The 25,803-nt window shown below is 42.3% G+C and overlaps 1 protein-coding gene across 2 annotated transcripts in view; it reads left to right on the top strand.

Moving 5' to 3' along the window:
* GAD1 (glutamate decarboxylase 1) overlaps positions 1-18,408 on the top strand; it is a 57,339-nt gene extending 38,931 nt beyond the window's left edge. For both annotated transcript variants that reach the window (XM_035135577.2, XM_035135569.2), the window contains exons 7-17: positions 2,819-2,931; positions 3,326-3,441; positions 4,411-4,490; positions 4,674-4,728; positions 5,141-5,257; positions 6,415-6,479; positions 9,186-9,264; positions 10,429-10,578; positions 11,886-11,993; positions 15,473-15,562; positions 16,655-18,408. In XM_035135577.2, the coding sequence (XP_034991468.1) occupies positions 2,819-2,931; positions 3,326-3,441; positions 4,411-4,490; positions 4,674-4,728; positions 5,141-5,257; positions 6,415-6,479; positions 9,186-9,264; positions 10,429-10,578; positions 11,886-11,993; positions 15,473-15,562; positions 16,655-16,828 (1,147 nt within the window). In that variant the 3' untranslated portion in view covers positions 16,829-18,408. The remainder of the gene's footprint in view (positions 1-2,818; positions 2,932-3,325; positions 3,442-4,410; positions 4,491-4,673; positions 4,729-5,140; positions 5,258-6,414; positions 6,480-9,185; positions 9,265-10,428; positions 10,579-11,885; positions 11,994-15,472; positions 15,563-16,654) is intronic.
* The last annotated feature ends 7,395 nt before the right edge of the window (positions 18,409-25,803 follow it).

The following is a 25,803-nucleotide window of genomic DNA, read 5'->3' as shown; positions in this document are numbered from 1 at the left end:
ATTACTCTTGACAGGTATTGATTGTTTGGTACGGTATAATTAGTTGTCCTTGGGGCGTATATGCAGAAAAAAACCACACAAATAATTGGTTTTGGTGTTTCTTAAAGCTCAAGTTCAATATTTCTAATTATATTTGTGAGAAGCCTTCTGATGTTTACTGTTTTCACAGCCTCTCTGCATTCTGGCTACATGTTTTCTAAATAGGAATAAGACACTCTTTGAACTAAAACACTTTGCAGCCTCACCAGCAATATAGTTATAATGGCTAAGGCTAAGTGGTGTAATCACAAAAATGCTACAAACCACTGTAATTTTTAAAAGTTTGGAAAACAAATTAAAGGATACTTGTGGGGGTAGGGGGTGTTCAAGGAACTTTATCTAATTGATTAAATAGACTTTTATAAATTATTTATATATAGAAGTCATAGAATCATAGAGTAGTATATTTAAAAATAGCTAAACAGAGAAGTCCCAATCCATAATGCACTGTGCTGGACAAGTAATCCTCTGTCCATCCCTTCCTGGACCCACCAGCTTCTGTCAGCGAGGGACCCCTGCCCCATTGCACCCTCTGAAATGGCTGGGGGGGGCAGAAGCTTCTGCCTGCAGTGTCCTTGGTAGCGATAGCCAGCACACACACTCCAAAATAGGGTTCAGAGCTGAATTGGTAGAGGAGCCACTGAATTTCTGAGCCAGCCCTGTTGGTGTCATGTGACGGCAAATTTCAAGGTTCTTTGCTATGCTAGCATAGGATGTGGTGTATTGAAGAGGCTTCCCCCATCCCCCACCTTCTGCAGAGGCCCATATGAGGAGCAGGGATGATATGGGTGCATTGTTCTTTATTAAGCCCCAGGGATTTGAACTGCCCCTTCAGTTTTATTTTCATTTTCTAATTATGTTTATATTGCACCTTTCCTTAAAGGAGCTCAAGTTGGCAAACATGCAGTGTCCCGTCCCCCCCCCTAACCCTAACCCTAACCCCCCCATGCCTCTTTTTATCCTCACAGCAATCCTTATACAGTGGTACCTCTACTTATGAATTTAATGCGTTCCAAACGCACATTCGTAAGTCGAAAAAAATGTAATTCGAATCCCATAGGAATGCATTGGGAGAAAACATTCGTAAGTCGAAGCAACCCTAACTAAAAATTCGTAAGTAGAAAAAATCCTATCTAAACCACATCCAAGATGGCGGACGGAGCTCCATTCGTAAGTAGAAACATTCGTAAGTAGAGTTATTTGTAAGTAGAGGTACCACTGTACACCCAAAACCATGTCAGATGCTCTTGAGTCCTGGAAAACTGTAGTCAATGAAGTTGTCTCATAAAAGAATTTGGTCATTTCGTTTCATGAGCCTCTCGGATGCAGCAACAGGGGAATCTGCCAAGAGCCAATGCAGAGCAGAGTGTGAACACAATTGTTTGGTTCGTTGTGCAGAGGGTAGCAGATCTATCCCAGTGGCCTCTGGTGTTTTTAAAGCTGAAATTGCAGCCCAGATTCTGCTTGGAGTACCTGCCTGGTTTCCATATTTTAAATCTCCCTCTAGGACGACTTCAGTCCTACTTTCTTCGATTTATATTTGGCATGCCTAGACGCACTGCTGCTCTTCGTTTGAAAGCTATTCTGCCTGGTTTGGATATATAGTCAATTCACTCTCTCAGCTTCAGAGCTTTCTCCCAGGTCTTTTGTATTCCAGGTCATGACAGACTCTTGTCAGTCTGCCTGGATGAAGGAATTGCTGCCAAAAATTTAAAAACGGTTGCTTCGGTGTGGCTGCTGTCTCCTCCTTACTGTTTATGTGTAAACTGTGAGCTAGACAAATGTATGGTCAAACACAGATTAATTGATATTTATTCATCTGTTTATTAAATTTCTGTACCATCCTTCACCCAAGGATCACAGGAAGAGTTTACAATATAAAAACACAAAAAATACACAGCAAAAACAAACACACACACACCCTATCCTACAATTTAAAGGGCCATACATTGTTTAAATCATGGGAGAACATACAAGAGTTGGACTGCTTTAAAGCCTGAGCCTCAAAACTTGTAGAGGGCAGATGAAACAAAGCTCCAGTAAATAACAAAGAAGTAGAGTCAGTGTTGCATGTTCTTTTCAAATGTGGCTTTTATCAGGAGGCAAGAGAAACTCTGATATACCCCATTACACAGTCCTTTCCAGGACAACCTTAATAAATCCGAGAGTTTCTTTTTTTTCAAATTTTCAAAAAGAAAACATAATTTTTTATACACACATACACACAGACATATACACTTAATTTCACAAAACTATAGTCATATCAAAACATGTATGGGGTTCCCTGCACCCCAGGACTTCCTCCCACCCCTCCCTTGGTTTCCAAAGTTCTTCCCCTTTTAACTGCCTCTAATTACTACTTTATCTAAATTTGTTATATGTACTGTACTTCATTTTTATCCTTTGTTAATTTAAATTACAGGCGTTATGTGAATCCTGCTAATGTTTTTAAGCTCTTACAGAGTTTCAATGTCCCAGTATTCACACTTGTTTTGTCAACCGGGATTCTCCTGCCATTTCTTGAATGTTTTAAACAGACTGTTGTTAACTGAAAATGCGGTCCTGTACATGTCTACCCAGAAGTAGGCATATACGGTACACTGAATTCAGTGGGGTTTATTAAGTGGGCATAGGATTGTAGGCTGAGTCCCATAAAGGTTGTAAAAGCAATAGCATCTTTTCAGAAAGCATAAACATTTTAATATTTATTCCTGTGAAACAGGTATTGGCATTTAATTAATTAATTTATTTTTTTGCAAATGTCTATTCACGTACCCAGGTTTACATACGAAATTGCACCTGTCTTTGTCCTCATGGAACAAATCACGCTTCGAAAAATGAGAGAGATTATCGGATGGTCAAATAAAGATGGAGATGGAATATTCTCACCGGGTAAGTTCCATTTTTGACATGTTGCCCACAATGCCAAGTTGTCGGTTAAGGCTGGAAAAATACAACCAGCTGCTGAGCATGTATGCTTTTAACTGTATGCTATTACTTTGTTTAAAAACATCAGTTACTATCTGCTAGGCCATTTTTAAGAGGATCAATTAAAAAGAAGAACCATGGATGCAATTGGTCCTACCATTGGGCAGAGTAAGGCGACAGGCTAACTTAGGGGGTTGAGGGCAGACCACAAACAACTCCAAATTCTGCCATGCCTGTATGAAATATATGTAGCACGTTTCACCAGCTATGCTTTTCCGCCTCCATTCATAATATCAAACTTCTCCCACCCTCCCTCTATCTCTCTTCTGATATTTATTGTCATGTTCTCTTGTTACAGGTGGTGCTATATCCAATATGTATAGCATCATGGCTGCCCGCTACAAATATTTCCCAGAAGTCAAAACCAAAGGCATGGCTGCAGTGCCTAAACTGGTCCTCTTTACCTCAGAACATGTGAGCTCAACAAGCTTAATTAACTGTTGTTACTGCAATTGGGTTTTTTTGGGAGGGGCTAAGGAAGACGCCTTTCCATCACTGTCAGCGTTGCATATTTTGGTGGCCCTAAAACTGTCACAGAAAATGATCTCCAACTACTCCGTCTCTGTCATTAAGCTAACTTTGGAGGCAATATGCCTGGCACAGCTGCCACATGGAGGTGGGTTTTACATCCCCTCCCTTACAAATGTTTCCTTGTGACAAAACCACTTGCCGCACTCTGACAGAGATTTTCCTCAAACCAGATTGTAGGGCAGTGTTGGGGACAAGGAGGCTGTAAGGAAGACAAGATGTTACCGTGTTATCCACAAAGCTTAGTCACCCCAAATATCTCTTAATATGTCTTAGAGCTTACCATGTCCTCAACTAATTAACACTTCCCCTCCCCCTTTTTGAAGCATTCATAGTAATGTTACTTAATGAATAAAACCCCCACCCCACCCCACAGATCTGATTCCTGGTATCTCTCTTTTTAATATTTGGGCAATGCTCCTACCTTTCTGCATAGCAAGCTGGGGAACCCAGTTGGAATAATGTTTTGGGTTGCTGTTTCTCTTCCTTTTTCTTTTTCTTTTTCTTGAAATGTTTAGAGCTTATAGCTTGCTATGGTGCTCCTAAACCATGTCTGACCCTTATTTCAGCACTTATTCCTGACCATTCCCACTGACTGTTACCTCTGCATTCAAACTGCTTCCTATAAATGGTTGGTTTGTGCCTGGAAGCAGCTGCCCCAGAAAGGTGTGTAATAACAGCCTTTTGTGCGTGTGGCACTTGCAATGAGCAGGGAGGGCATCTCCTGCTGGCAACCTTTGCTACTACACAACTAAACTTGACTTACCCATTTGACTATATTTTCTTTCATTCCTACATTTTCTTTCATTCCTTTCTAAAAGGGCTGACATGTTTTTGTTGCTGTTGTTTTTGCAGAGTCACTACTCAATAAAGAAAGCTGGAGCTGCGCTTGGTTTTGGAACAGAAAATGTGATTTTAATAAAGTGCAACGAAAGGTATGCTCCCATAGCAAAATAGCTGTATTGAGTTGTTTTTTTTGTACTGTGCAACAAGATGCTAATGTTGTTACTAATTAGATCAGTTGATTTAATTAAACTATGGTTAGGGTTTGCTTCTGTTTGGTCTTTATTCATTTGTTTTATAATATTCTTTGTTTTTGTCTTTCACGTTGACTGCAGAGGCAAAATAATACCAGCTGATTTGGAAGCCAAAATTCTGGAAGCCAAACAAAAGGTAACCCTGATGTTTGTTTTTTTGGGGGGGGACCTGAATATATTTCCTATTCAGATGAACATAAGTAACATACATTTTGTCTTCTACATAAATGCATACCACACAGTGTAAGACAAGCTAAGGAAGAAATAATAAACTAATTTACAGGGCAATACTAACCCTTTGCTGCTGGAGCTCCACTGCCCCCCCCCCAGGCCCCCAGCAATGGGAATAATTTATAATCCACTGGTGATTGCATCAAGTCCTAAAATGGACTTTTGGGGGAACCAATGAAAGAAGATGTGACAGTTAAAAATATGCATGGCAGAATAGTTAATGAAAGAACTTGTAATCAGTTGCAATAATTTAAGTTAGCTTCTGTTTCCAATATATATGTTTCCTCATGAACTTTATCCTCTGCCTTACCTCATAGGGGTATGTTCCCCTTTATGTGAACGCAACGGCTGGCACAACAGTGTATGGGGCCTTTGACCCAATTCAGGAGATGGCGGACATTTGCGATAAATACAACCTTTGGCTCCATGTGGACGTGAGTAAGACAAGCTGCGATCCTATACGCACACACACTTGCTGAAAAATAAAGTCCCACTGAAAGCAGGGGGACTCACAAATCGTGTCCCCATCATGGAGGGCACATGTTGCGGTGAGATCACCAAGACTGGCCTCACTGTTTGTGTTGGTGGAGTCGTTTGGATAGCCACAACAATCCGATTGGGTTCCTCGGTTGCTGGGGTAATTCTGGCCAATGGGGTTGAGAGAATTTGCAGCCAGGAGAACTACATGTTGCGTCGAGCTTCCTCTTAGCGCCTCGTGCATCGGATCACCCGCCCATCCTCCCTATATTTAGGGTCTTGCTGTGAACTTGCTATGTTGTCGTGGGTTGTCTGCTTTTGGGGCTGATTGGCTGGTGCCACTTGGGTTTCACCTGCCACGCAGCAAATCGTCACAACTTTGTAAGGTTTGGCAGTTAGGCATTGGTTCAAGGTGTGGTGAGGAGAGGTTGTCACACCTGCCCCTCCCAATGTGCGATAGGGTATTCCATTAAAGGAATCCAGGGGCTCGCCATGCTTTTGTCCGATCCCCTTCCAGGGGTTAGGGGCAGGCCAGAGCACCTGGGAGCATTTTGGGGTGAGGTTGCATCTGTGGTAGGACCAATGTTCCCCCAGTATGTTTACCCTTACTGACTTCTGCCAGTGTCCAGTTGTCATTGCTGCCCTTCCGGAGGTGTAGGTGCAGCTAGTTGAACCAATGCCTAACCAAACCACTCACATTCTGTAAACAATAAAGCTGTGGGTAAAATTATGTCCAATGACCTTAAACTAATATTGGTTTCAACTCTTGTCTTTCTTTGCGAGGTCTTGGGGGTCTTCACACGCAACACTTCTGAATAAACACACATAGGATTGCACTGTGAATATTTATTCATTTTTTTACCATTTTCAAGTGGAAAAGAGGATCCTCCTAGTAACTCTGCTTGTTAGTATTTGTATTGTAGTAACACAGGTCCACTACTCCTTCTTTGAAAGTGTGAAATTAAGAAGAGCGCCTGTTTGTGAAATCATGAACGTTTTCATCAGAAATTTAGTGCCCAGAGTTTTGACAACATTGATCCTTTTGCTAACCGTGGAGTGTCAGATACTTTGAAGGTTCCTCCTAACCCTTTGAACTTTCTTCCATCACTTTCAGGCTGCCTGGGGAGGTGGATTGCTAATGTCCAGGAAGCATCGTCATAAGCTGAGTGGCATAGAAAGGTATCAAATCATTCTCATTTGCATGTTTATTTAGTTAGAAACTTCTCCATGGTACATATGCCCTTTTGCAAATACCTAGGGAAGATAAGCCCCTATCTCAAAAATATTATGGAATTTTTAAAAAGAGCAATTGACAAGAATATAAAAGGTCCAATGTGGGGGGGGGAATATTCCATGTGTCCATGTAGGACAGAAGCAGCTGTTACGCAAAATTTAAATTTCACATTTACATTACATACCAGAATGAAACAAGAGAGACTTCATGCCTGTCTTGCCAAATGCAAGGCGGTTCTTTTAAAATGAGATTCAGAAGTAATACAAAACACAAGTGAATGAGAAGATTAAAGATTTTATTCTAAACAGCAAACAATATATACATACCAAGCAAGCACTTCCATCTGCCACTTGGAAGCCCTCAAGAAGAGGCCAGGTAGCCTCAGTTTGCAGGGCCCCACGGCCGATCAGTCTGTGCACGAGCTTCTCCAAAACTCCAAAACTCCAAAACCATCCGATTTATAGATACTGTAGCTAGCCTGTGTGGCTTGCCCGACTGGCAACGTGCAGATCATTCATGACTGGCTATGTGCAGATTATTCATTCTCCACCCCCTCCCAATGCCTCACTTTCTCAAAACAGTGTTCAACATCAAAGAAGGTACCCAGCACTTTCACTTCCTCCCAACTGATTAGGACATTAAAGGCTGTTCTCGTGCCATCAAATAACTTAACAAGAGGGGAAGGAACAGAGGCAAGTAGGGCAACCATGTTAGATCACTAACTCCTCGATATACAATTTATCTTCCAGATAGATTGCCCATACAATGCCTCACGAGTGAGATGCTTTGGGACGAAAATTAGTGAGACCTTTTGTCTGCATCAGCTGTTAGCTTTGTCTCACTTCACAGTCACACTCTCTGTGAACTGCGCTCAGCTTGTGGCCTACCTTCCACCCCGGTCAAGGCTGGAGCTGTCATCAGTAATTGGCAATAAATGGCCCCAGTGGTTCTGCTATTTATTTTATTTTTGCATTAATCAAGTGCATTGATCTGTGTGCGCTGGGAAGGGCACACACTCTCTAACTAGAGTTGCCACAGGCAACACTTGCCAATTTTGGAAAGACCAACAACATGCTCACAAACAATATGTGCCAATAGGGGTTAACAATAGAATCACAGAATTGTAGAGTTAGAAGGGACCTCAAGGGTCATCTAGTCCAACCTCTTGCAATGCAGGAATCTCAGCTAAATCATGCATGACTGATGGCCACCCAACCTCTGCTTAGAAACTCCCAAGGAAGGAGAGTCCATCACCTCTCGTGTGAGTCTTTTCCACTGTCAAACTGTAGGAAAGGTCTTCCTGATGTTTAGTTGGAATCTCCTTTCTTGTAACTGGTTCAGATCCTACCCTCTGGAGCAGCAGAAAACAATCTTGCTCCAGCCTCCATGTGACAGCCCTTGAGATATTAGAAGATGGCTATCATATCTCCTCTCAGTCTCCTCTTTACCAGGCTAAACATACCCAATTCCCTCAAGTGTTCCTCATAAGGCTTGGTTTCCAGACCCTTGATCACCTTGGTCACCGAAGCAGTCCCACTTTTGTACACTTTTAATGCTCTGCTCATTGCATGAGATTCATTTCTTTAACAGGCTGGATCTGCAGAACTGAAGGATCATAATGTCAGCTTTCTCACAGAGGCTGTTATATTTGAACAACATTCACAGCACCTTGTAGTTTATTTAGAGCAGGAATCAGCAGAGTCCAGACTCATGGGAACGACTTAATCTTACTATATCCCCGAGACCCACCAATTTGTGTGATGTGCTTACATAATAGCTTAGTGGGGGCAGACATAAACTCAAATCTAAAGGAGGACACTGAGTATATCGGAACACATGCCCATATCTCTCCCAAATTTTTTTCATTTCAACAGTCAGAAAAAGAGGTGAAGAGAGACACCATTGGTATTGTTGGAGGTCAGAAACCTTTGCTGATCTATTGCAAGTCTCTCAGGGGACTGATCTATCAGTCATTCCTGACCCACCTTTCGCCCATTCCTGATTTTCTAGAGAAGATTTTGGATATCACTTGCTAGCACATCTTGGTGATAAGGAAATTTCAAACACCAGCCTATGTCAACAACTGTATTTTAGAGGAGGGGAACAATTAGTGGGGGAAATAGCTGAATATCCTGTTTGCCTAAACTTATAGAAATTCTCGCACTGCTGTTTCTAGAAGGTGGCTCTTTCAGGAATGAAGTTACAGTATCAGCTAATCAGCATAGACCTGACAGTAATTAATTACCATTCATTACACTATCAGCTTCTCAGTATTCTCTCTTTACCAGTAACATTAATCCTGAAAAGACAGCTTCCCTTAGTGCAATTCCAACCTTCGGCTGCAATGCTTGCCCCACAGAATAAGACTATTTGCAAATTTTGTCATCTTGTATTCCTAGTATAGACCCTTCTCACCTTATTAGTCCTAGTGGTGCAGGGTCTTAACATCGGAGTGAGGAAAAATATGCCACAAACTGCATATTGCAGATAAGAGACGTATTTGTAAGCCCAGGAGATATTTTGCCCTGACTATCTCAAAGAGTAAGTAAGTCCCACTGGGATCCAGACTCTGGGAAATGGCCCTGCTCTGGATCCACCAAAGCTACATCTCCTACTCCATTAATTCTAAGCACATTCTTTTCTTTTTGCAGAGCCAACTCCGTCACATGGAACCCACACAAGATGATGGGAGTCTTATTACAATGTTCTGCCATTCTTCTTCGGGAAAAGGTTTGCTTGCATGTCAATTTCTTATTAAATGGTACAGAACAAATACAAATATGTTCTGTTTCTACCTTTACAGCTTCTCCCAAAGAATCCTGGGAACTGTAGTTTGCTGAGGACTCTCAGTTTGTGAGAGATCTCCCAAAGAACTACAAATCCTTGGGATTTTCTGGAGGAAAAAGCATTACTAAACCAATTTAAGTATGTGGTTGTTATAGCTACAAGGCCAAAAGACTTTCACTCTTCTCGCCTTTCTATTGGATTTATTCAGTGCTATTTTTATAGAAAAAGAGGTGCCAGAACTCACCATAATCACCTCCCTCATTCTCTTAGAATGGCAATGGCGCCCACCTGAGAGGTGCTGGAACGGAGTTCTACCAACGTCTTGGTATTCCAGCCCTTCAGCAAGGTTTCCAAGTTGGCATTGGCATAGGTCTTGGTGGCACCTAGAGTGCCTTATGCTGATGTAGGTACAACTGACTCCTATGGCTGCCACATGGGATTTGGTGATTCCACTGTGCTTTCTTGCCTACTAAAACTCCACTATAAAGGATAACCGAGGAACATCAAATAAGTAGAGTTGTCTAGTGTAACTGACTCCAAAGCAGTCAATGTGCTTTTAAGGTGCTCCATACATTAATTGTGCCACATTTTACACCCACCACTCACCTCTTCTCTGCCATGTTGAAGATCTCCCGATGGCACAAGGACATTGCTACGCCATTGTAATATTTTACGTTGGCGCAGTGACACATTTTGCTGGTGTGGAGGGTTTTAAGGGTGAGTTTATCCTGTCTGGATGAATGATGTAACTCATGGATAGGAAGATCACTGTTAGTCGCTGCCATTGGTTTTTGTAGTTAAATGCTTAATAGTCACAAAACTGGTCTGAGATCCAGGAGAACTAGTAATACACATGTAAGAAAGACTGTACGGGCAGCAGGTGCTGCTTTCTGTTTTGCAGCCATTAGCAGGCCATGCAATGAGGGGAGTTGCTGAAGTAAGAATGGACGAAGAAAATCTAGGTGGGCATGAAAAATCGAGCTTAGATTCCCTTGGGAAGTGCTGCATATAAGTGGAATGCCATGCACATACGTTTTGTGCATGCGGCACACTATATTTTATCTACTGCTTGATTTCATATATTTGAAGAGGGTGTTCTTACAACAGGGCATACTTCAAGGTTGCAACCAGATGTGTGCAGGATATCTGTTCCAACAAGACAAGCAATACGATATAACCTACGACACTGGGGATAAAGCAATACAGTGTGGCCGCCATGTGGACATATTCAAATTCTGGTTGATGTGGAAAGCCAAGGTAAGCAATAAAATGTCAGGAAAATGCACATCAGTTTTATGTAAGAAGATAGACCAACTAAGTCCAGAATGCGGCAGCTAGACTGGTGACTGGGAGCGGCTGCCGAGACCATATAACACCGGTCCTGAGAGACCTACATTGGCTCCCAGTACATTTCAGAGCACAATTCAAAGTGTTGGTGCTGACCTTTAAAGCCCTAAACGGCCTCAGACCAGTATACCTGAAGGAATGCCTCCACCCCCATCGTTCTGCCCAGACACTGAGGTCCAGCTCCGAGGGCCTTTTGGCGGTTCCCTCACTGCGAGAAGTGAAGCTGCAGGGAACCTGGCAGAGGGCCTTCTCAGTAGTGGCGCCCGCCCTGTGGAACACCCTCCCATCAGATGTCAAGGAAATAAACAACTATCTGACTTTTAGGAGACATCTGAAGGCAGCCCTATTTAGGGAAGTTTTTTAATGTTTGATGTTTTATTGTATTTTTAATATTCTGTTGGGAGCCGCCCAGAGTGGGTGGGGTATAAATATTATTAATTAATAATTAATAATTAATTAATAAATTAATTAATTAATTAAGTGGGTTTATCACTGTAGCCTTAAGTTCCCAGAAACCTGAATCTGTTAGTTTTAAATGTTTATATCTTCATGAATGGAGGAGGAAGGAGTTTTTTTGAAACTTTTAGCAAAATTACATTCCTTTCCACAAGATTGTTTTTGGATAGACTGATCTCCAGAACCCTAAATTCTCCCAATACAGATTTTGGCAATTGCTGAATAGAATTTAATTTTTATCCCCCCAGTGACCCATTTTTTGTGAGTCTGGTCATGTTTTATATTCATTTGTGTACAATTTTGTAAAAAGAAAATAAAACAACAGGGGAATGCTTATAAGTAATGGCATTTAAACCAATGGTTCTTTTTGTTCAAGTAAAACTAAATATATGAGTATATGCTTGTAAGTCTATTTTCAAGATCTGTATTTCTTTTTTAAAAAATATATATTGAAATTTGGGTCTGCTTGAAGGGCATATTATTTATAGTTCATTTTTTAAAGATTCTTATTTCACACAGGCTAGAAAACATGGTGTAATTTGTAAAATTAAATAGTGAATTTAACATTTAAAAATCACAGAGACACTAAAAATGAAGATATAAATTTCAAAAGAATATTCTATAGTTTAGCAACTTTCAGAATTTAAAAGAATAACATGGAAAATAAATATAGTTGAACACAAAGCTAACCAGAGCAAATATGTGCAAGGAAGAATACAGAACTGAAATTTAAAAACAGTTTTCTTTTTTCCCCAAAACAGGGTACAGTGGGATTCGAAAGTCAGATCAACAAATGTCTTGAATTAGCAGAATACCTCTATAATAAAATTAAGGACAGAGAGGAGTTTGAGATGGTTTTCGAAGGAGAGGTAAGCAATGGGCCACAAACTACTTTCAATTAAAAATGGGCATTTGGGGAATAGAAAATGTACCATCCAGCCCAGAGCTAAGTACTTTAAAGCCAGTGTTATTTTCAATGGGGGATATTTAACTACATGTTTGACTCACCAACTGAAGTCAATGGAGTGTAAAAGTGCTGAACTTTGGTTGGCTCACAGCAGGCCCCAGGTTTTCGGGCAGGCTTTGCCAACGAAAGCCATGAAATGTAACTCCGCACCCCAACCCCAGTGTCAGCCAGCTGGGCAAATGGTCACTTGTTTTTGTTTGCTTGTTTTCTTGCTTGCTTACTTTTAAAGGACAAAACTGCAGTATAAGTACTTAGCTGCAACTAGAACTGTACAATGTTTGCATGTAGGCTCTACTGGGGTCTGTGGACAATTTGAAAACTGGGTGTACCAGTTGTAGACACACACACACACACACACACACACACACCACAGTGCCGGATTTACATACAGTGGTACCTCGACATACGAACGACTCAACAACCAAATTTTTCAACTTACGAATGGGGCAAATGGCCGCACGCTTATGAATTTCTCGACATCCGAACGGAAACCGCGGCGGTTTTAGATAGGGTTTTTTTATTTATGAAATTTCAGATAGGGTTGCTTCGACTTACGAATTTTTCCGTTTCCAATGCATTCCTATGGGAAATTGTGTTTCCAATGGCGCTTTTCGACTTACGAATTATTCGACCTACGAAGGTGCCTTCGGAACGGATTGAATTCGTAAGTCGAGGCACCACTGTATAAGCTACACAAGCTATAGCTTAGGGCCCTACTCTCTTGGGGGCCCCCAAAAAAATTAAAGGAAAAAACCTGGATGTACATTTCCAAAATATAAGAGAAAAAACAAATAAAATAATAAAACCTACATACGGCAACAGTGTTTTGTGTTGTGTAGGCTCCTATGATGTAAGTAATGGCCTGCTAGCCTGCTCCCTAAAATATCACTGATTTGCTCATTTCTATATATAAGGTGCCTACATTCTGAATGGACTGGTTGCAGGGCAACATGTAGCATGCAGCTAATGTGTTTGCATTATTAGGTTTGTTATGAATAAAAAAACATTTTAAGTTAGAGCTTAATAAATATTTCACTTTTAATATACTTCTTCTTAATTGTATTTCAGTTCTACAATTAATTTGATAAAATACATATTTTGTTAGGTGCAAATGGCTTTAGATACCTATTAGGTCCTTAAATTACCATACTGTATAGCATATATTCAACAGCAACAATTTGTTGTTGACAAAGGACAGCTGGACATATAAAGGGCCCCATTACCTTCAGTAGTGTCACAGGGGTCCTTGATGGGCTACTTCAGAGTAACGACTCCACACAGCTCTGCATTTTATCTTTTATTTGGTGCTGCGTATTTACAGTGCTAAAGGCAGTGCTATTTACAGAGACACATCCTATCCGCTTGAGTCAGAACCTCCGAATGGCGTTTGGCGCGTCTTTCTCCAACATAACAGCTTGGGGAGACCCAGCCTCTTCCCCCGACGCTTCCTGCGCAATTCCGGAGTTGGGGGGATCGGTCTACCCCCCTTGCTTCCCCCTTCCTGTCCCACCTTGGACGATGGCTCTGCTACCTTGCCTGAGCCTCGGACACCACTTCCTGCTTCCCCACTTGAGTCGGAACTCTCCCTGCTTTCCCCAGTGCTCAGGGATGGGCTGGACCTCAAGATGGGAGGGACTTCTCTATATCCCTTGTCCCTCACAAGTAGTTTAGGGCCTCATCAAACCTCTGACCCTGCAGACACACACACACACACACACACACACACACGACAACCTGCTCTGTTGTCAATAATGGAACGCTTCTTTCAAGCCTATTTCCGGCAGGCAGAGAAGATATTGCAGATGCCATAGAAGGCAGGTGCCATGTTGGTGACCCCTGTGTACAAGCCAGCAACCCAAAAACCATGGAACTAGTTCCATGAGCCCAAGAAGAATTTTAGGCTTCCTTCTGCCGAATAATACCACACCACGCCACATGACAAAATGCTTTTTAAATTGGTGTTGGCGGCGAGCTGTTCAGAATCAGTTTGCAATATGGTTGGGGCTCAGCTGTAAACAACTGGAACGTGACAGAGAACGTATGTTGGAAAATACAGGAGCTGCTACTAAATGAACATAGGGATACATGGAATTTCAGCATCATTGCAATACTCTAAACCTCAAGCAGTAGCGGACAGCATGGTGGTGGTGAAGCACCTACCTAACTACCTGGCAGGTGAGTCGCTGCTGCTTACGGGGAGCCATGAGGCAGCAGGGTACAGCGCAAATGCACAAGGGGAGCCAGTTGCTCCCAGTAAGCCACAGTGATTCACCACCAGAAGGTCTGCCCCACTGCATTATCCACTACTGATCTAGAATCACTTTTGGGTGGATTTTATGCACCATCCACAAACACTGTAGTTAACAAAGAAGTATTGCCCATTCAAAATACCATTGGAGAGTATTCCGTGGAGGCAGGAATCCTGCGCTTCTTCCTGCAAAGCCACCGAAAAGGAAAGTTCAAAGTGTGAAAATCCACTGGGCTTTTGTAAGCACCTCCTATGAATTTCCCTTTCCCTCTTTCGCCTCAAAAGATATTGTGATGTGCCACAAGTCCGACTAATGGCATTGGCAGCAAAAGGCCACGCTTCCTTAGGAAGATAAGGCTCATAAACTGATTGGCAACCCTAAAGTAATCTGCTCTTAGCTGAGATTCCACGCTTCATTTTCTGCTCTGCAAAGGTTGCTACTTTTGTTAATTCTGCTGCTGGTGCTTTCTGATGGTTTCACTTCATAAACTTTGGCTGATTGGACACTTGAGTGTGCTCCAGTTCCTTATTTAACTTAAAAAAAACTGATTCTCTGCCTTTTAACATGACAGAGTGCCTCTCTGTATATACTGAGGATTTTGTTGGCACAGGAGTGTTGGGAGGGAGGAAATGTGTTCTCATCCACTTAGTCCTAAATGGGCTGTTTGTATTCCAGATCATTATGAACTACTGTAATGTAAAAAAAAAGATCTGGAGAGAGAGGAGAGAGAGAGAGAGAGAGAGAGAGAGAGAGAGAGAGAGAGAGAGAGAGAGAGAGAGAGAGAGAGAGAGAGAGTCTTAAGATGGTAGCTAAATACAGAATTGCATCTATTGGCTGTTGCTATTTATTAACAAGCAAAATGTCCAGCTGTGGTTGAGAGAAGGCTCCTTTCACAGTGATGACTTACAACAGTTCCTGACCCAAGCTTGCCTACTCATCGCTTGCATGCTCAGCCAAACTCCCAATCCTAAACTTCCTAAACTTTGGGGAGGAGGGGTAGCAAGGGGGTACATCACCCAAAGTGTTTGGTGTGTGATGAGTTTTTTAAAAAATGAAATCTGAATTCTTGTGTTAGTCTTTTATTTACCTACATTTTTGATGAGTTTGCTTTGTTTTGCTTCTGTGTTTATAGCCTGAACACACAAATGTTTGTTTCTGGTACATTCCACCAAGTCTCAGAGGGATCCCGGACTCAGAGGAGAGGAGAGAAAAGCTACATAGGGTAATCGTAATCTGTTTTAATTACTCCTAAGCATTTCAGGGCAAGCCCTCACAGTAAAACAAATACAAGAAAACCACATAAGTTGACCTCTGTGACAATGGCTCAACCTTCTTTAAGCCAAGGCCAAGGCCGGAGATCTAGCTCTCTGTGAGAATAATAAACCTTTATTGTCACTACACATAGCTGCCAAGTCTCCCGTTTTCCCCGGAAAACCCCCGTTTTTACTTACCTTTTCCCGGTGGTCCCCCGTATCACTTTGTCTCCTGTTTTTCTCCATTATTTTCTCCTGCCGACGGCCTTTTTTCTGATTTGCCCTTCTATGGGCACAAAAAATGGCCGCTGCCGGCTTCAAAAGTCGCATCTACACATGACCGGAAATTGCGTCGACACACTTCCGGTCATGCGTAGAAGCTACTTTTGAAGCCGGCGGTGGCCATTTTTGGTGCCCATAGAAGGGCAAAGCGACACCGGAAGTTACGGCGACGCAACTTCTGGTGTCACACGGCTGCCGGTCCCGGATTCTGCAGTCCGGGACTTGGAAGGTAAGTCACTACATTACCTGTGTGCAGTGAAATTAAACAAGCCCCCCTCCCCCCCCCACGTACACTCAGTCTTGTTCGCACTCTGTGTGCTTGTCAGAAGTCAATTGCACCACTATTTTTTTCCCATTCAGCAGCCCAACAGCCCACGGATAAAAACTGTTCTTTGACCTGTTGGTGCGGCTGACTATACTTCTGTATCTCCTGCCCGAAGGTAGGAGATTAAAGATGTGCTGGCCAGGGTGTGAGTCGTCCCTGAGAATTTTCCTCGCTCTCCTGAGGCAGCGGTCTCCTGCGATGGCATCTAGCGAACTCAGGGGACAGCCCGTGATATCATGTGCTGTATTCACCACCCTCTGTAGGGACTTCCTGTCCGTGGCTGTCAAACCAGCGTACCACATTGTAATACAGTATGAAAGGACATTTTCTATTGTGGATCGGTATCCCGAATAGGATTCTGATAAATCTTATAAGGAAGGGGATTTTTTCACATGCTACTCCTGTAAAGAAACAAAGGACTAAACATTTCCCTTTTTCTGTTTGAATCAAAAAGGTCGCACCCAAAATCAAGGCGCTGATGATGGAGTCAGGTACTACGATGGTTGGATATCAGCCACAGGGAGATAAAGCAAACTTCTTCCGAATGGTTGTCTCAAACCCTGCGGCTACCAAGTCTGACATTGACTTCCTCATTGAGGAAATAGAAAGACTGGGGCAAGATCTGTAATCCACTCAAATGACCCGTTTTACTTCTCTAACAGCACTATTTTCCAGTACTGGCTTCTTCTGGTTTTGGTTTGTTTGGGGGTTTTTTTGTAACCACTTCTGTAGAACACATTTTAAGGTAATCCCTTTCTAAACAATGACAAAACCCCCTGTATATTATGAAACATATATGTTGTACCGGTATTAGTAGGTTATTTTACCAAAAGGGGGAAATATATTATCTTAAACTGCATTGTCCGCCCTTATTTAAAAGCCTGGCAAATCTAGTTAGCAGGAAGCTAATTGTATTAAGGTAGATAATTAAGAACTCTGCACAACAGATGTGTACAGTAATATATATATAATATAAATAAATGAATATATATATATATATTATAAATAAAGTGGTGGTGAGCCTAAGAGTAATTCACAGTATATTTTCCAGTGCAGAGGTGTTCTCAGTCAAGGACCTGCTCCTGCACGGCTCCATTTGAATTAATGAGGCTTGACCAGAGCATTGCTTGATAGATTATACCCCAACACCCTCATTGCTTGGGAGTTACTTCCATTGGTTTGAATGGATAGCACTGGGCACCATCCACCTCCCTAAGTTTCTACTGGTTTTTAATGGGCGCAGTCAAGCCAAAGTTGAGCATTTTTAAGCCCCTCTGGAATCAATGGAACTTAAGAGGACTTAGCTTTGACTGGATCACGGCCAGGATGTGCAAATATTTAGGACTGGGGTGGAAGGAAGCTAATGTTTTCATCTAAAAGGTAAATCATGCAATAACTGGGCCGATGTCATATCCCAGGTGAAATTAGGTATGTATGGGGAAAACATTTTTAAAGATGTAGATTCTTAGGAACTATGGAAAATGTTTAACCTTATTTAAACTTTGTTGCTGGTGCGTTTCTGTTGTATAAAAGAAACAGCAATGTTTTCCTAAAGAGAACCACCTACTAGATGTATATATGCCCCCATTAGTTGTCATATCAGGGGATAGTAGTAGCTGAGATGTGTTAGGCCATAATATTATTGTTGTGTTTTTTAGAATTTGATTTGTGTAGATTGTATACATTACTGTTAGACCGCGGGAGGAGGGAGGAACTAAATGTAATAGTTTTCCAGCAAGATAACTGTTCAGTTCTCGGTATATGAACTGTTTGCTTTCTTTATATGCAAAGATTTACCATGCTAAAGAGCTGTCTTGTACTTACTTCCATTTGTAATGTATCCTATTTATATAATTATCAAAGTTCTAAATAATGTTTATTGGTATTTTAGTGTACTTGTGAGCCAAAGAGAAGATTAAAAATTAGTCAACACATTTATATAATAGTGCCCTTAAAACAATAACTTAATAGATGGTTTTACTGTCTATAAGGAATCCCAACACTGTATATAGACTTTAGCCTAATGAAATACTTTCATTTTAATAGAAATGTCACCTTTACTAATTGTACTGTCGTCTGGCTGTACGTTCTGTGTTCTGGGTGCTTTTTAAGTGAATCATAAATGCTTACATTAGGCCGCTGCATACTCCTGGTAGTTTAGGGCCAAACTCTGTAATTTATTTAGATAAATTATGTGGCAAGATACCCAAAGAGTGGTGATGATTCTGTGAACATGCTCCCAGATCTCATGAACCTCAGAAGGGTACCACATTGTCATTTGGAGTTTATAAGAGAGAAGGAAAAGCTTGCCACAGGACATTTCAAGTATGTATGGCTGCCTTGCCACAGTGATTTCCACATTGTTAAAGATAGCAGATTTGCCTCGGATTTTATTTGCCCGGTAGTCAGTATTACAGATTCTCAGTCCATCACCCTTCTAGGAGCTAACAAAGTCACAGAACCAATAGAACTGGCTGTCAACAGAGTAATTTGACTCAAGCAACATCTTCTGACTGAAGAGCCTTCCCGAATATGCTGCTATGGCTATTATTAGCTTCAGTTTTAAGGCCTCGTGTTTCCGGCACATAATAAAGGCTAATGATTACAGCCCTGCACCAAGTTACCAACACGGTAACTTCCATGGTACCAACACGGTAATTTCCTTGGAAATGGATGGAATGTATATACGTCAACTGAAGTTTTGCACAGGTAAACTTTATGGCCCGGATTAAAACAAAGCAAGCAATTGCTTTGTTGGAAAACATTAGCAATATTTCGGCGAATGTTTGTTGGCATATGTGTGTAGCTTTTACGTTTTTGGTTTCCAAGTGTGGAATGAACAGCATTTAAAAGTTGGTCCCCGTCCCCCCTCTGCTTTGGGTGCCCTCTCTCTCGCTCTCTATCTCTGGTTGGTTCTTCCTTCTGTGAACAGCACTCCTGGATCAAGATGTGTCTAGACTGCTCTAAATGTGTTAAAAATGTCCATATGGTATTTTTAAATAGCATTTGGATGGAACAACCGAGAAGCCATTTGCAAGGAGTCTTAACATCTGCTGCCTCTAATTAATCTCCAAATATAGAAAGTTTCGCTCTGAAATGAAAAAGAGAGATCCGCATCTGTATTTTTTTAGGCATGGTGTGATAGGTCTCGCGTTCTGTTTCCAGAGAAGGAACTTCCTTACGGAGCATTTGCTGCGCTCCTGCTCCCCTCTTTAATCTTCCCATGACAGTGCAGTAAAGATAATGGGCTCTTCCTGTTCTATGACCGCTTCTTGCAACTTGACTTTAACATCCGGGAGATGATCTATGTTTGTTATCTAATCCAGAGCCCTAGTGATCATAAAAACCACTCTGCAGTCCTGTGCGGTAGACATCCTGCTATTTCTGCTTCAGAACCATCGTTTTGTTTTACGCAGCTTCTAACACAGGGCAGGTACCACTTCCTTATAGTTCTTAGGTACAATCTACCTGCAGGGTGTTCAGACTTGGAGGTATATTGGTCTTCAGCTATGAACAAGGAAGCACAAGCCAAACGGCAATAAACCTTGTTGCTAGTAGCGCCTTTGACACTAAGGAATTTGTGTGCAAGTCTCAATGGCGCAAAGGCTGAACACTACTGCACATGCCATCGGCAATGGCGCCCATGCTAGCTTTTTCTTCTGATTGAAATATGGCAGACTTTCTTCTTAGGCTTTTGATTTCTTTTCTAATCACCAAGCTTCTAGGGAAAGGCATGCCAATCAGCTGACCGATAACATATTTTTTTGACTCCAGTCAAATGTTCCGAGGTTGCCACTATGTAGATTTTGGCTTACCTTTCAAAACTCCTTAGGCCATGCATAGTGCTTCGAAAGCTCCGAGGAACAGCTGATAGGCGGCAGTTGCAAAGCACTATGCAAGGTGGGAAAATCCCTTTTGGCTCAGCTGCATCTCTAATCAACCAGAAACCTGACATTATATATGGCATCCGGTATGAGCAGGTGTGTGTGGCTTCTCCAAAAAGAGCCTCACAGACCAAATGTGGAAACCTGGTGGCCCTTAATAATAAAAAATAATCTATTATTTGTACCCCACCCATCTGACTGGGTCGCCTCAACCATTTTGGCCTGCTTCCTACATATATAAAAACCTAATAAAATATTTAAAAGCTTCCTTATATAGGGATACCTTCAGATGTCTTCTAAAGGTTATATAGTTACTTATCTCCTTGACATCTGATGGACGGGCACTCCACAGGGTGCCACTACCGAAAAGGCCCTCTGTCTAATAGGCCCTCATGTCAGATTTTCCCCATAGTTGCATTATAGTGCAATTTCCCTTGCCCCGCCACCCAAAGCCAATGTGAAGATAGCTTGCCCACTAGTCCTGCTGCAGTTGGGAGGCTGGTCTAGCGGAACAGCAAAGCTTCTCTCAGTGGTTACCTGCTATAACTGCAAGCATCTCCAGACAGGAGCACAAAGAGTCCTCAGTGGCGAAGACCTAGAGGAACGAGAGTTGGACTAAGACCAAGGAGACCCAAGTACCAATCTTCACTGAACTATGATGCTCGTCAAAGGATGTTGTCACACCCTCGGCAGTTTTAACCTACCTCACAGGGATGTTGTGAGGCAAAAAAAAGTGGGGGAGGGTGGTTGTATATGCTACCCTATCGTCCTTGGGGGAAGGGTGAAATAAAAATGTAATAAGATAATTAAAATAAAATAAATTCGTTTTTTAAAGCCAATAATGTCATTGTTTCACAGTAACAGCTACTGTAAATGCTATTGAGGTGGGGATGAAGAGAGCCACTGTGCAGAAGACACTTGCCACAAGGGAACAATAATGAGTGAACCGGCACAAGAAGTTTGAATATTGGCATTTTGCCGTGGAAATAGAGCTCACGTTCCTCGGTGCAAAATCAGCAACAGGCTATTGCAGAGTTCCGTTCACTCTTCCATAACGTAACCATTTGCGACCAGCTCTTCTCCCTTACTTAAGGAGATTCCACAATGGCATTTTTTGAGGCTTGTAATAAACTCTTCCTGCTTTTGGCTGCCACTGTGAAATAACTCTTCCAAGCTCCTTCATTTCTCAGAACCCTCCAGATTCTAATCATTCCCATTTCATGGTTACATTTTTAACCCCACAATAATTGCCATTTGAATAATATGTTATAATCAGGACATTTTTTTCAGCCGGAACTCACCAGAACTGACCGCTCTCAGACCCCTTTGCCATTATAAGCAGAACAAGGGAGGCGTTCATAGTGAGTTCCAGCACCTCTTTTTCTAGAAAAATAACACTGGTTATAACGAATGTATGAGGCAGGTAAGAGTTACTCTTTCGAGGATACGTTTGATGAAGTACTAGACATGTTCAAGATTATTCAGTGGATTATCCTTCTGCGTTCCTGTTGAGATCCTGTGAAGTAGGGCCTGCAACGTTACTGTGTGGTACTGGGGTTTCTCCTGAGACTGCTATCACGAGCCTGCATGGAGTATTTATTAACTTGCTATAGCGATACTCCCTCCTTCTCCCTACATATATGTTGTTGATTTAGATAGTTGGAGTTTTTTTTAGAAAGACTAACACAGAAAACCAATTAGAGGAGTCATAGAATCATAGAATCGTAGAGTTGGAAGAGACCACAAGGGCCATCCAGTCCAACCCCCTGCCGAGCAGGAAACACCATCAAAGCATTCTTGACATATGCCTGTCAAGCCTCTGCTTAAAGACCTCCAAAGAAGGAGACTCCACCACACTCCTTGGTAGCAAATTCCACTGCCGAACAGCTCTTACTGTCAGGAAGTTCTTTCTAATGTTTAGGTGGAATCTTCTTTCTTGTAGTTCGAATCCATTGCTCCGTGTCCACTTCTCTGGAGCAGCAGAAAACAACCTTTCTCCCTCCTCTATATGGCATCCTTTTATATATTTGAACATGGCTATCATATCACCCCTTAACCTTCTCTTCAACTCTATTTCCCCTTCAGCTGAACTGAATCCCACCACAACTTCTCAAGTAAAAACCTTCATGGAGCTTTCTTGCATCATCCATACAACACATTTTTGCAGATGAATCCTAGAATTGTAGAGTTGGAAGGGAGCGCAAGGGTAACGTGGTCCAGCCCCCAGCAATGCAGAAATCTTTTGCCCAATGTGGGGCTCGATCAAGAGTCTCTACTGACTGATCTGTAACCTACCAAGTAGATTCTGATTAGGCAGTATGGCAATTCTATGCAGAGGGTGGCTCATTTGCAGTGCAGTCCACACCCACCGCCATGAGCAAGTTTGGAATAGGAAGATCTTGGGCTGTCCTGGCCGAACTGGGGTTATGCCAGCATAACTCTCTCAGCCTGGCTGAGGAAGGGCTATGCTGGCTCAGCTGGGGTTCAGCCAGTGGAATTTAGGGTGGCCCAAATCCCTCCAGCTGATTTAGCTGTACAGTATTCAAAGGAAGCACAGTAGAAGTTCTGTTTGTTCCAGGTTGTCTTTCTGTGTCAAATATGGCACCAGATTTTAATTTCATTGCTGTGTTGGAGCCGTCATGCCCACATCCCACTTTATCCAAATGGTTTCGTAAATAAATCCAGAGACTGCTGTATGTCTTCAGCAAGCAGCTAGCTCTCAGCTATTTGACCTGCATGTTGTAAAGCAATTATCCCGTGCATAACTTATATGCTCCTGCCTTTGGGGGGGGCGGGGACTGGGCATGCATGCTTCTGCAAGATCTGACCAGTACGCACAACTAGCCTCAATGTTTTAAATTCATGTTTCACCCCTCTCCATTAGTTACAAGGAGACCCCTTGCCTTTGCTTCAGTCATTTTCCTGTGGATTTCTCTCTTGTGATCCATCTGGGATGGAAACCAAAATTACCCTCATTTGAATACATCATCTGCAGTACAGGATGAGTCAATAGGCAAGTAATTGTAGCAATTTTCCTTCTCCTAAAGTCTGAAGGAACCTGATGATTTTAGTGTCAATTATTGCCCTTAATAAGTATTTGTCAAGCTCTGCACCCTGTAGCAATGAAAATAGCAATGCTTAGTATTTCAATAGTGTTTCCAAGCATTTGAAGTCCCTTGCATGTTATTGCCTTACAGTCCTCACAGCAATCTGACTGAGGAAAGGGCCTTTTTGTCATTGGTGCCCCATTTATTAAATATCCTCTTCAGAAGGGTATACTATATCCTGTCCAGGGCTCCAGGCAGTTGGGAAAAGGAGTCTTATCACAGGGGCGGACTTTGGTAATCTTTCGTAATATGGTGTCCTGTGAGAGGACAAATTTTGGCGCCCCCAAATGGATCTTCTCAATTATCGTTTGCCTCAATTTTGCACCCCTTCAGCTTGGCACCCTGAGCAGGGGATCTGCCCTACACCCGGCACTGCCTTATCGTCCTGTTCAAGCCTCTCGAATCACGTCCACATCATGCATTTAAAGGGTGCCTAAAGCACGCAGCTTCCCCCAAATAATCCTGGGAACTCTAGTTTACCCCTCACAGAGCTACAATTCACAGCACCCTTAAGAAAATACAGTTCTTGTGATTATTTTGGGGAAAGCCGTATGTGGATGTGACCTCACTTTGGGAAGGGGAGTTAAAAGAGGGGGAAAGGGACGCTTCTGTGTTTCCCCATTTAATCCCATTCCCCAAGCCTTCCTTTTCTATGCTATAATGGCACAAGAGCACTCAAGTTTAGGGCTGCTGCTAGCCTCTGAATGTGGGCTTGTCCAGAATGGTGTTTTACTGTGGTTGTCATCTGCAACATGTTCTCGATTTGGGGCTTTTCCACAATTGCCATTTATACTGTACTGCTATAATTGCTGGGGTTTGGGGGGTTGGCATGCAGCCACACCATGTCGTCACGTCATTATTCAGCTAGTACTAGGGAATCGCATCCTTTAACAAAGGCCTTTTTCGTCTACTGCAAAAGAGCCAACTTTTGTGAAAGATCTGTGGTGGATCATCAACATTTTGCGGCATAGATGCAAGCACCATCCCATCTTCTATGGAGAAGGGCTTTCGGTTTTGGGGGTATGGTTTGGGAGATGCCCACCTTGTGCCACTTCCCTCTGACTGGTCAGAGCTGTCCAGTTTGGACTGGTTTCTGTTCTTCTGCTCCTGGCCCATGGAAGTGACTGTTAGCTGCTGATAAAATTTCATCCAAATAACCAGGTTCGTCATAGCTCAGACAGACATGTAGCTCCTCTTCTAATCTTGTTGTTTAGTCATTTAGTCATGTCCGACTCTTCGTGACCCCATGGACCATAGCACGCCAGGCACTCCTGTCTTCCACTGCCTCCCGCAGTTTGGTCAAACTCATGTTCGTAGCTTCGAGAACACTGTCCAACCATCTCATCCTCTGTCGTCCCCTTCTCCTAGTGACCTCCATCTTTCCCAACATCAGGGTCTTTTCCAGGGAGTCTTCTCTTCTCATGATGTGGCCAAAGTATTGGAGCCTCAGCTTCACGATCTGTCCTTCCAGTGAGCACTCAGGACTGATTTCCTTCAAAATGGATAGGTTTGATCTTCTTGCAGTCCATGGGACTCTCAAGAGTCTCCTCCAGCACCATAATTCGAAAGCATCAATTCTTTGGCAATCAGCCTTCTTTATGGTCCAGCTCTCACTTCCATACATCACTACTGGGAAAACCATAGCTTTAACTATACGGACCTTTGTCTGCAAGGTGATATCTCTGCTTTTTAAGATGCTGTCTAGGTTTGTCATTGCTTTTCTCCCAAGAAGCAGGCGTCTTTTAATTTCATGACTGCTGTCACCATCTGCAGTGATCAAGGAGCCCGAGAAAGTAAAATCTCTCACTGCCTCCATTTCTTCCCCTTCTATTTGCCAGGAGGTGATGGGACCAGTGGCCATGATCTTGGTTTTTTTCTTCTAATCTATACTCCTACAAATTAGAATTCCAAAATACTGGACACTGATTATTACTTTGTAAGTTGCAGAAGGGCTATCCCTATATGCATGTTCATAACTCCAGCATTTACTGGTTGGAGGAACACAAGGTGTGTGACAACAGCCATGGAACTTTTCTCAATGCAGGCATAACCTGCCATTAGTGCAAAAAGGAAAACTCCACACTCACTCTTTAATGACAGCAATATGCATTTTGGGGAGGATGTGTTGGTTTCCAGTGACAGGAGCATCTATTGCCTAGCAAATGTTATAAAATTCCACTCACTTGGTTTTTTTGCTCCTTTTAAATTGCCTCCGCCCCTTATTCCTAATAGCATGTTCTGTATAAGCATTGAGTGTTTAAGAGCTTTTTGGGGAGGGAAAGTGGAGAAAAAAAATAATATTTAGAACATGAAAGGCCTTTCCTTTTTTTCTTTTTTGGCATCCTCCACCAGAGGCAACATTCTGCCTTAGTGATGTGACAAAGATCAGTGAAATGTCAAATGTTCTGTTTTTAGTATAGAACAAATAACCACCCTTGTTGGGAAGATAAAGGAGGCCTTCCCCTTGAGGTCTAAAGGGAAAGAAGTTATATCAGCCACGGAGACAGAAGTGAATTAATCACTGAAGACACTGAAGACTTCACAGGGCCAAAATATCAAACAGAAAGGAAGTTAAGGGCTGATATTTGTTCCCTCGAGAAAGAAGTGAAGGG

The sequence above is a fragment of the Zootoca vivipara genome, chromosome 1 (genome assembly GCF_963506605.1).
Source record: "Zootoca vivipara chromosome 1, rZooViv1.1, whole genome shotgun sequence".
Lineage (NCBI taxonomy): Eukaryota > Metazoa > Chordata > Lepidosauria > Squamata > Lacertidae > Zootoca > Zootoca vivipara.
The sequence above is the reverse complement of the archived record's forward strand: the minus strand, read 5'-3'. Positions and strand labels throughout refer to the sequence as shown.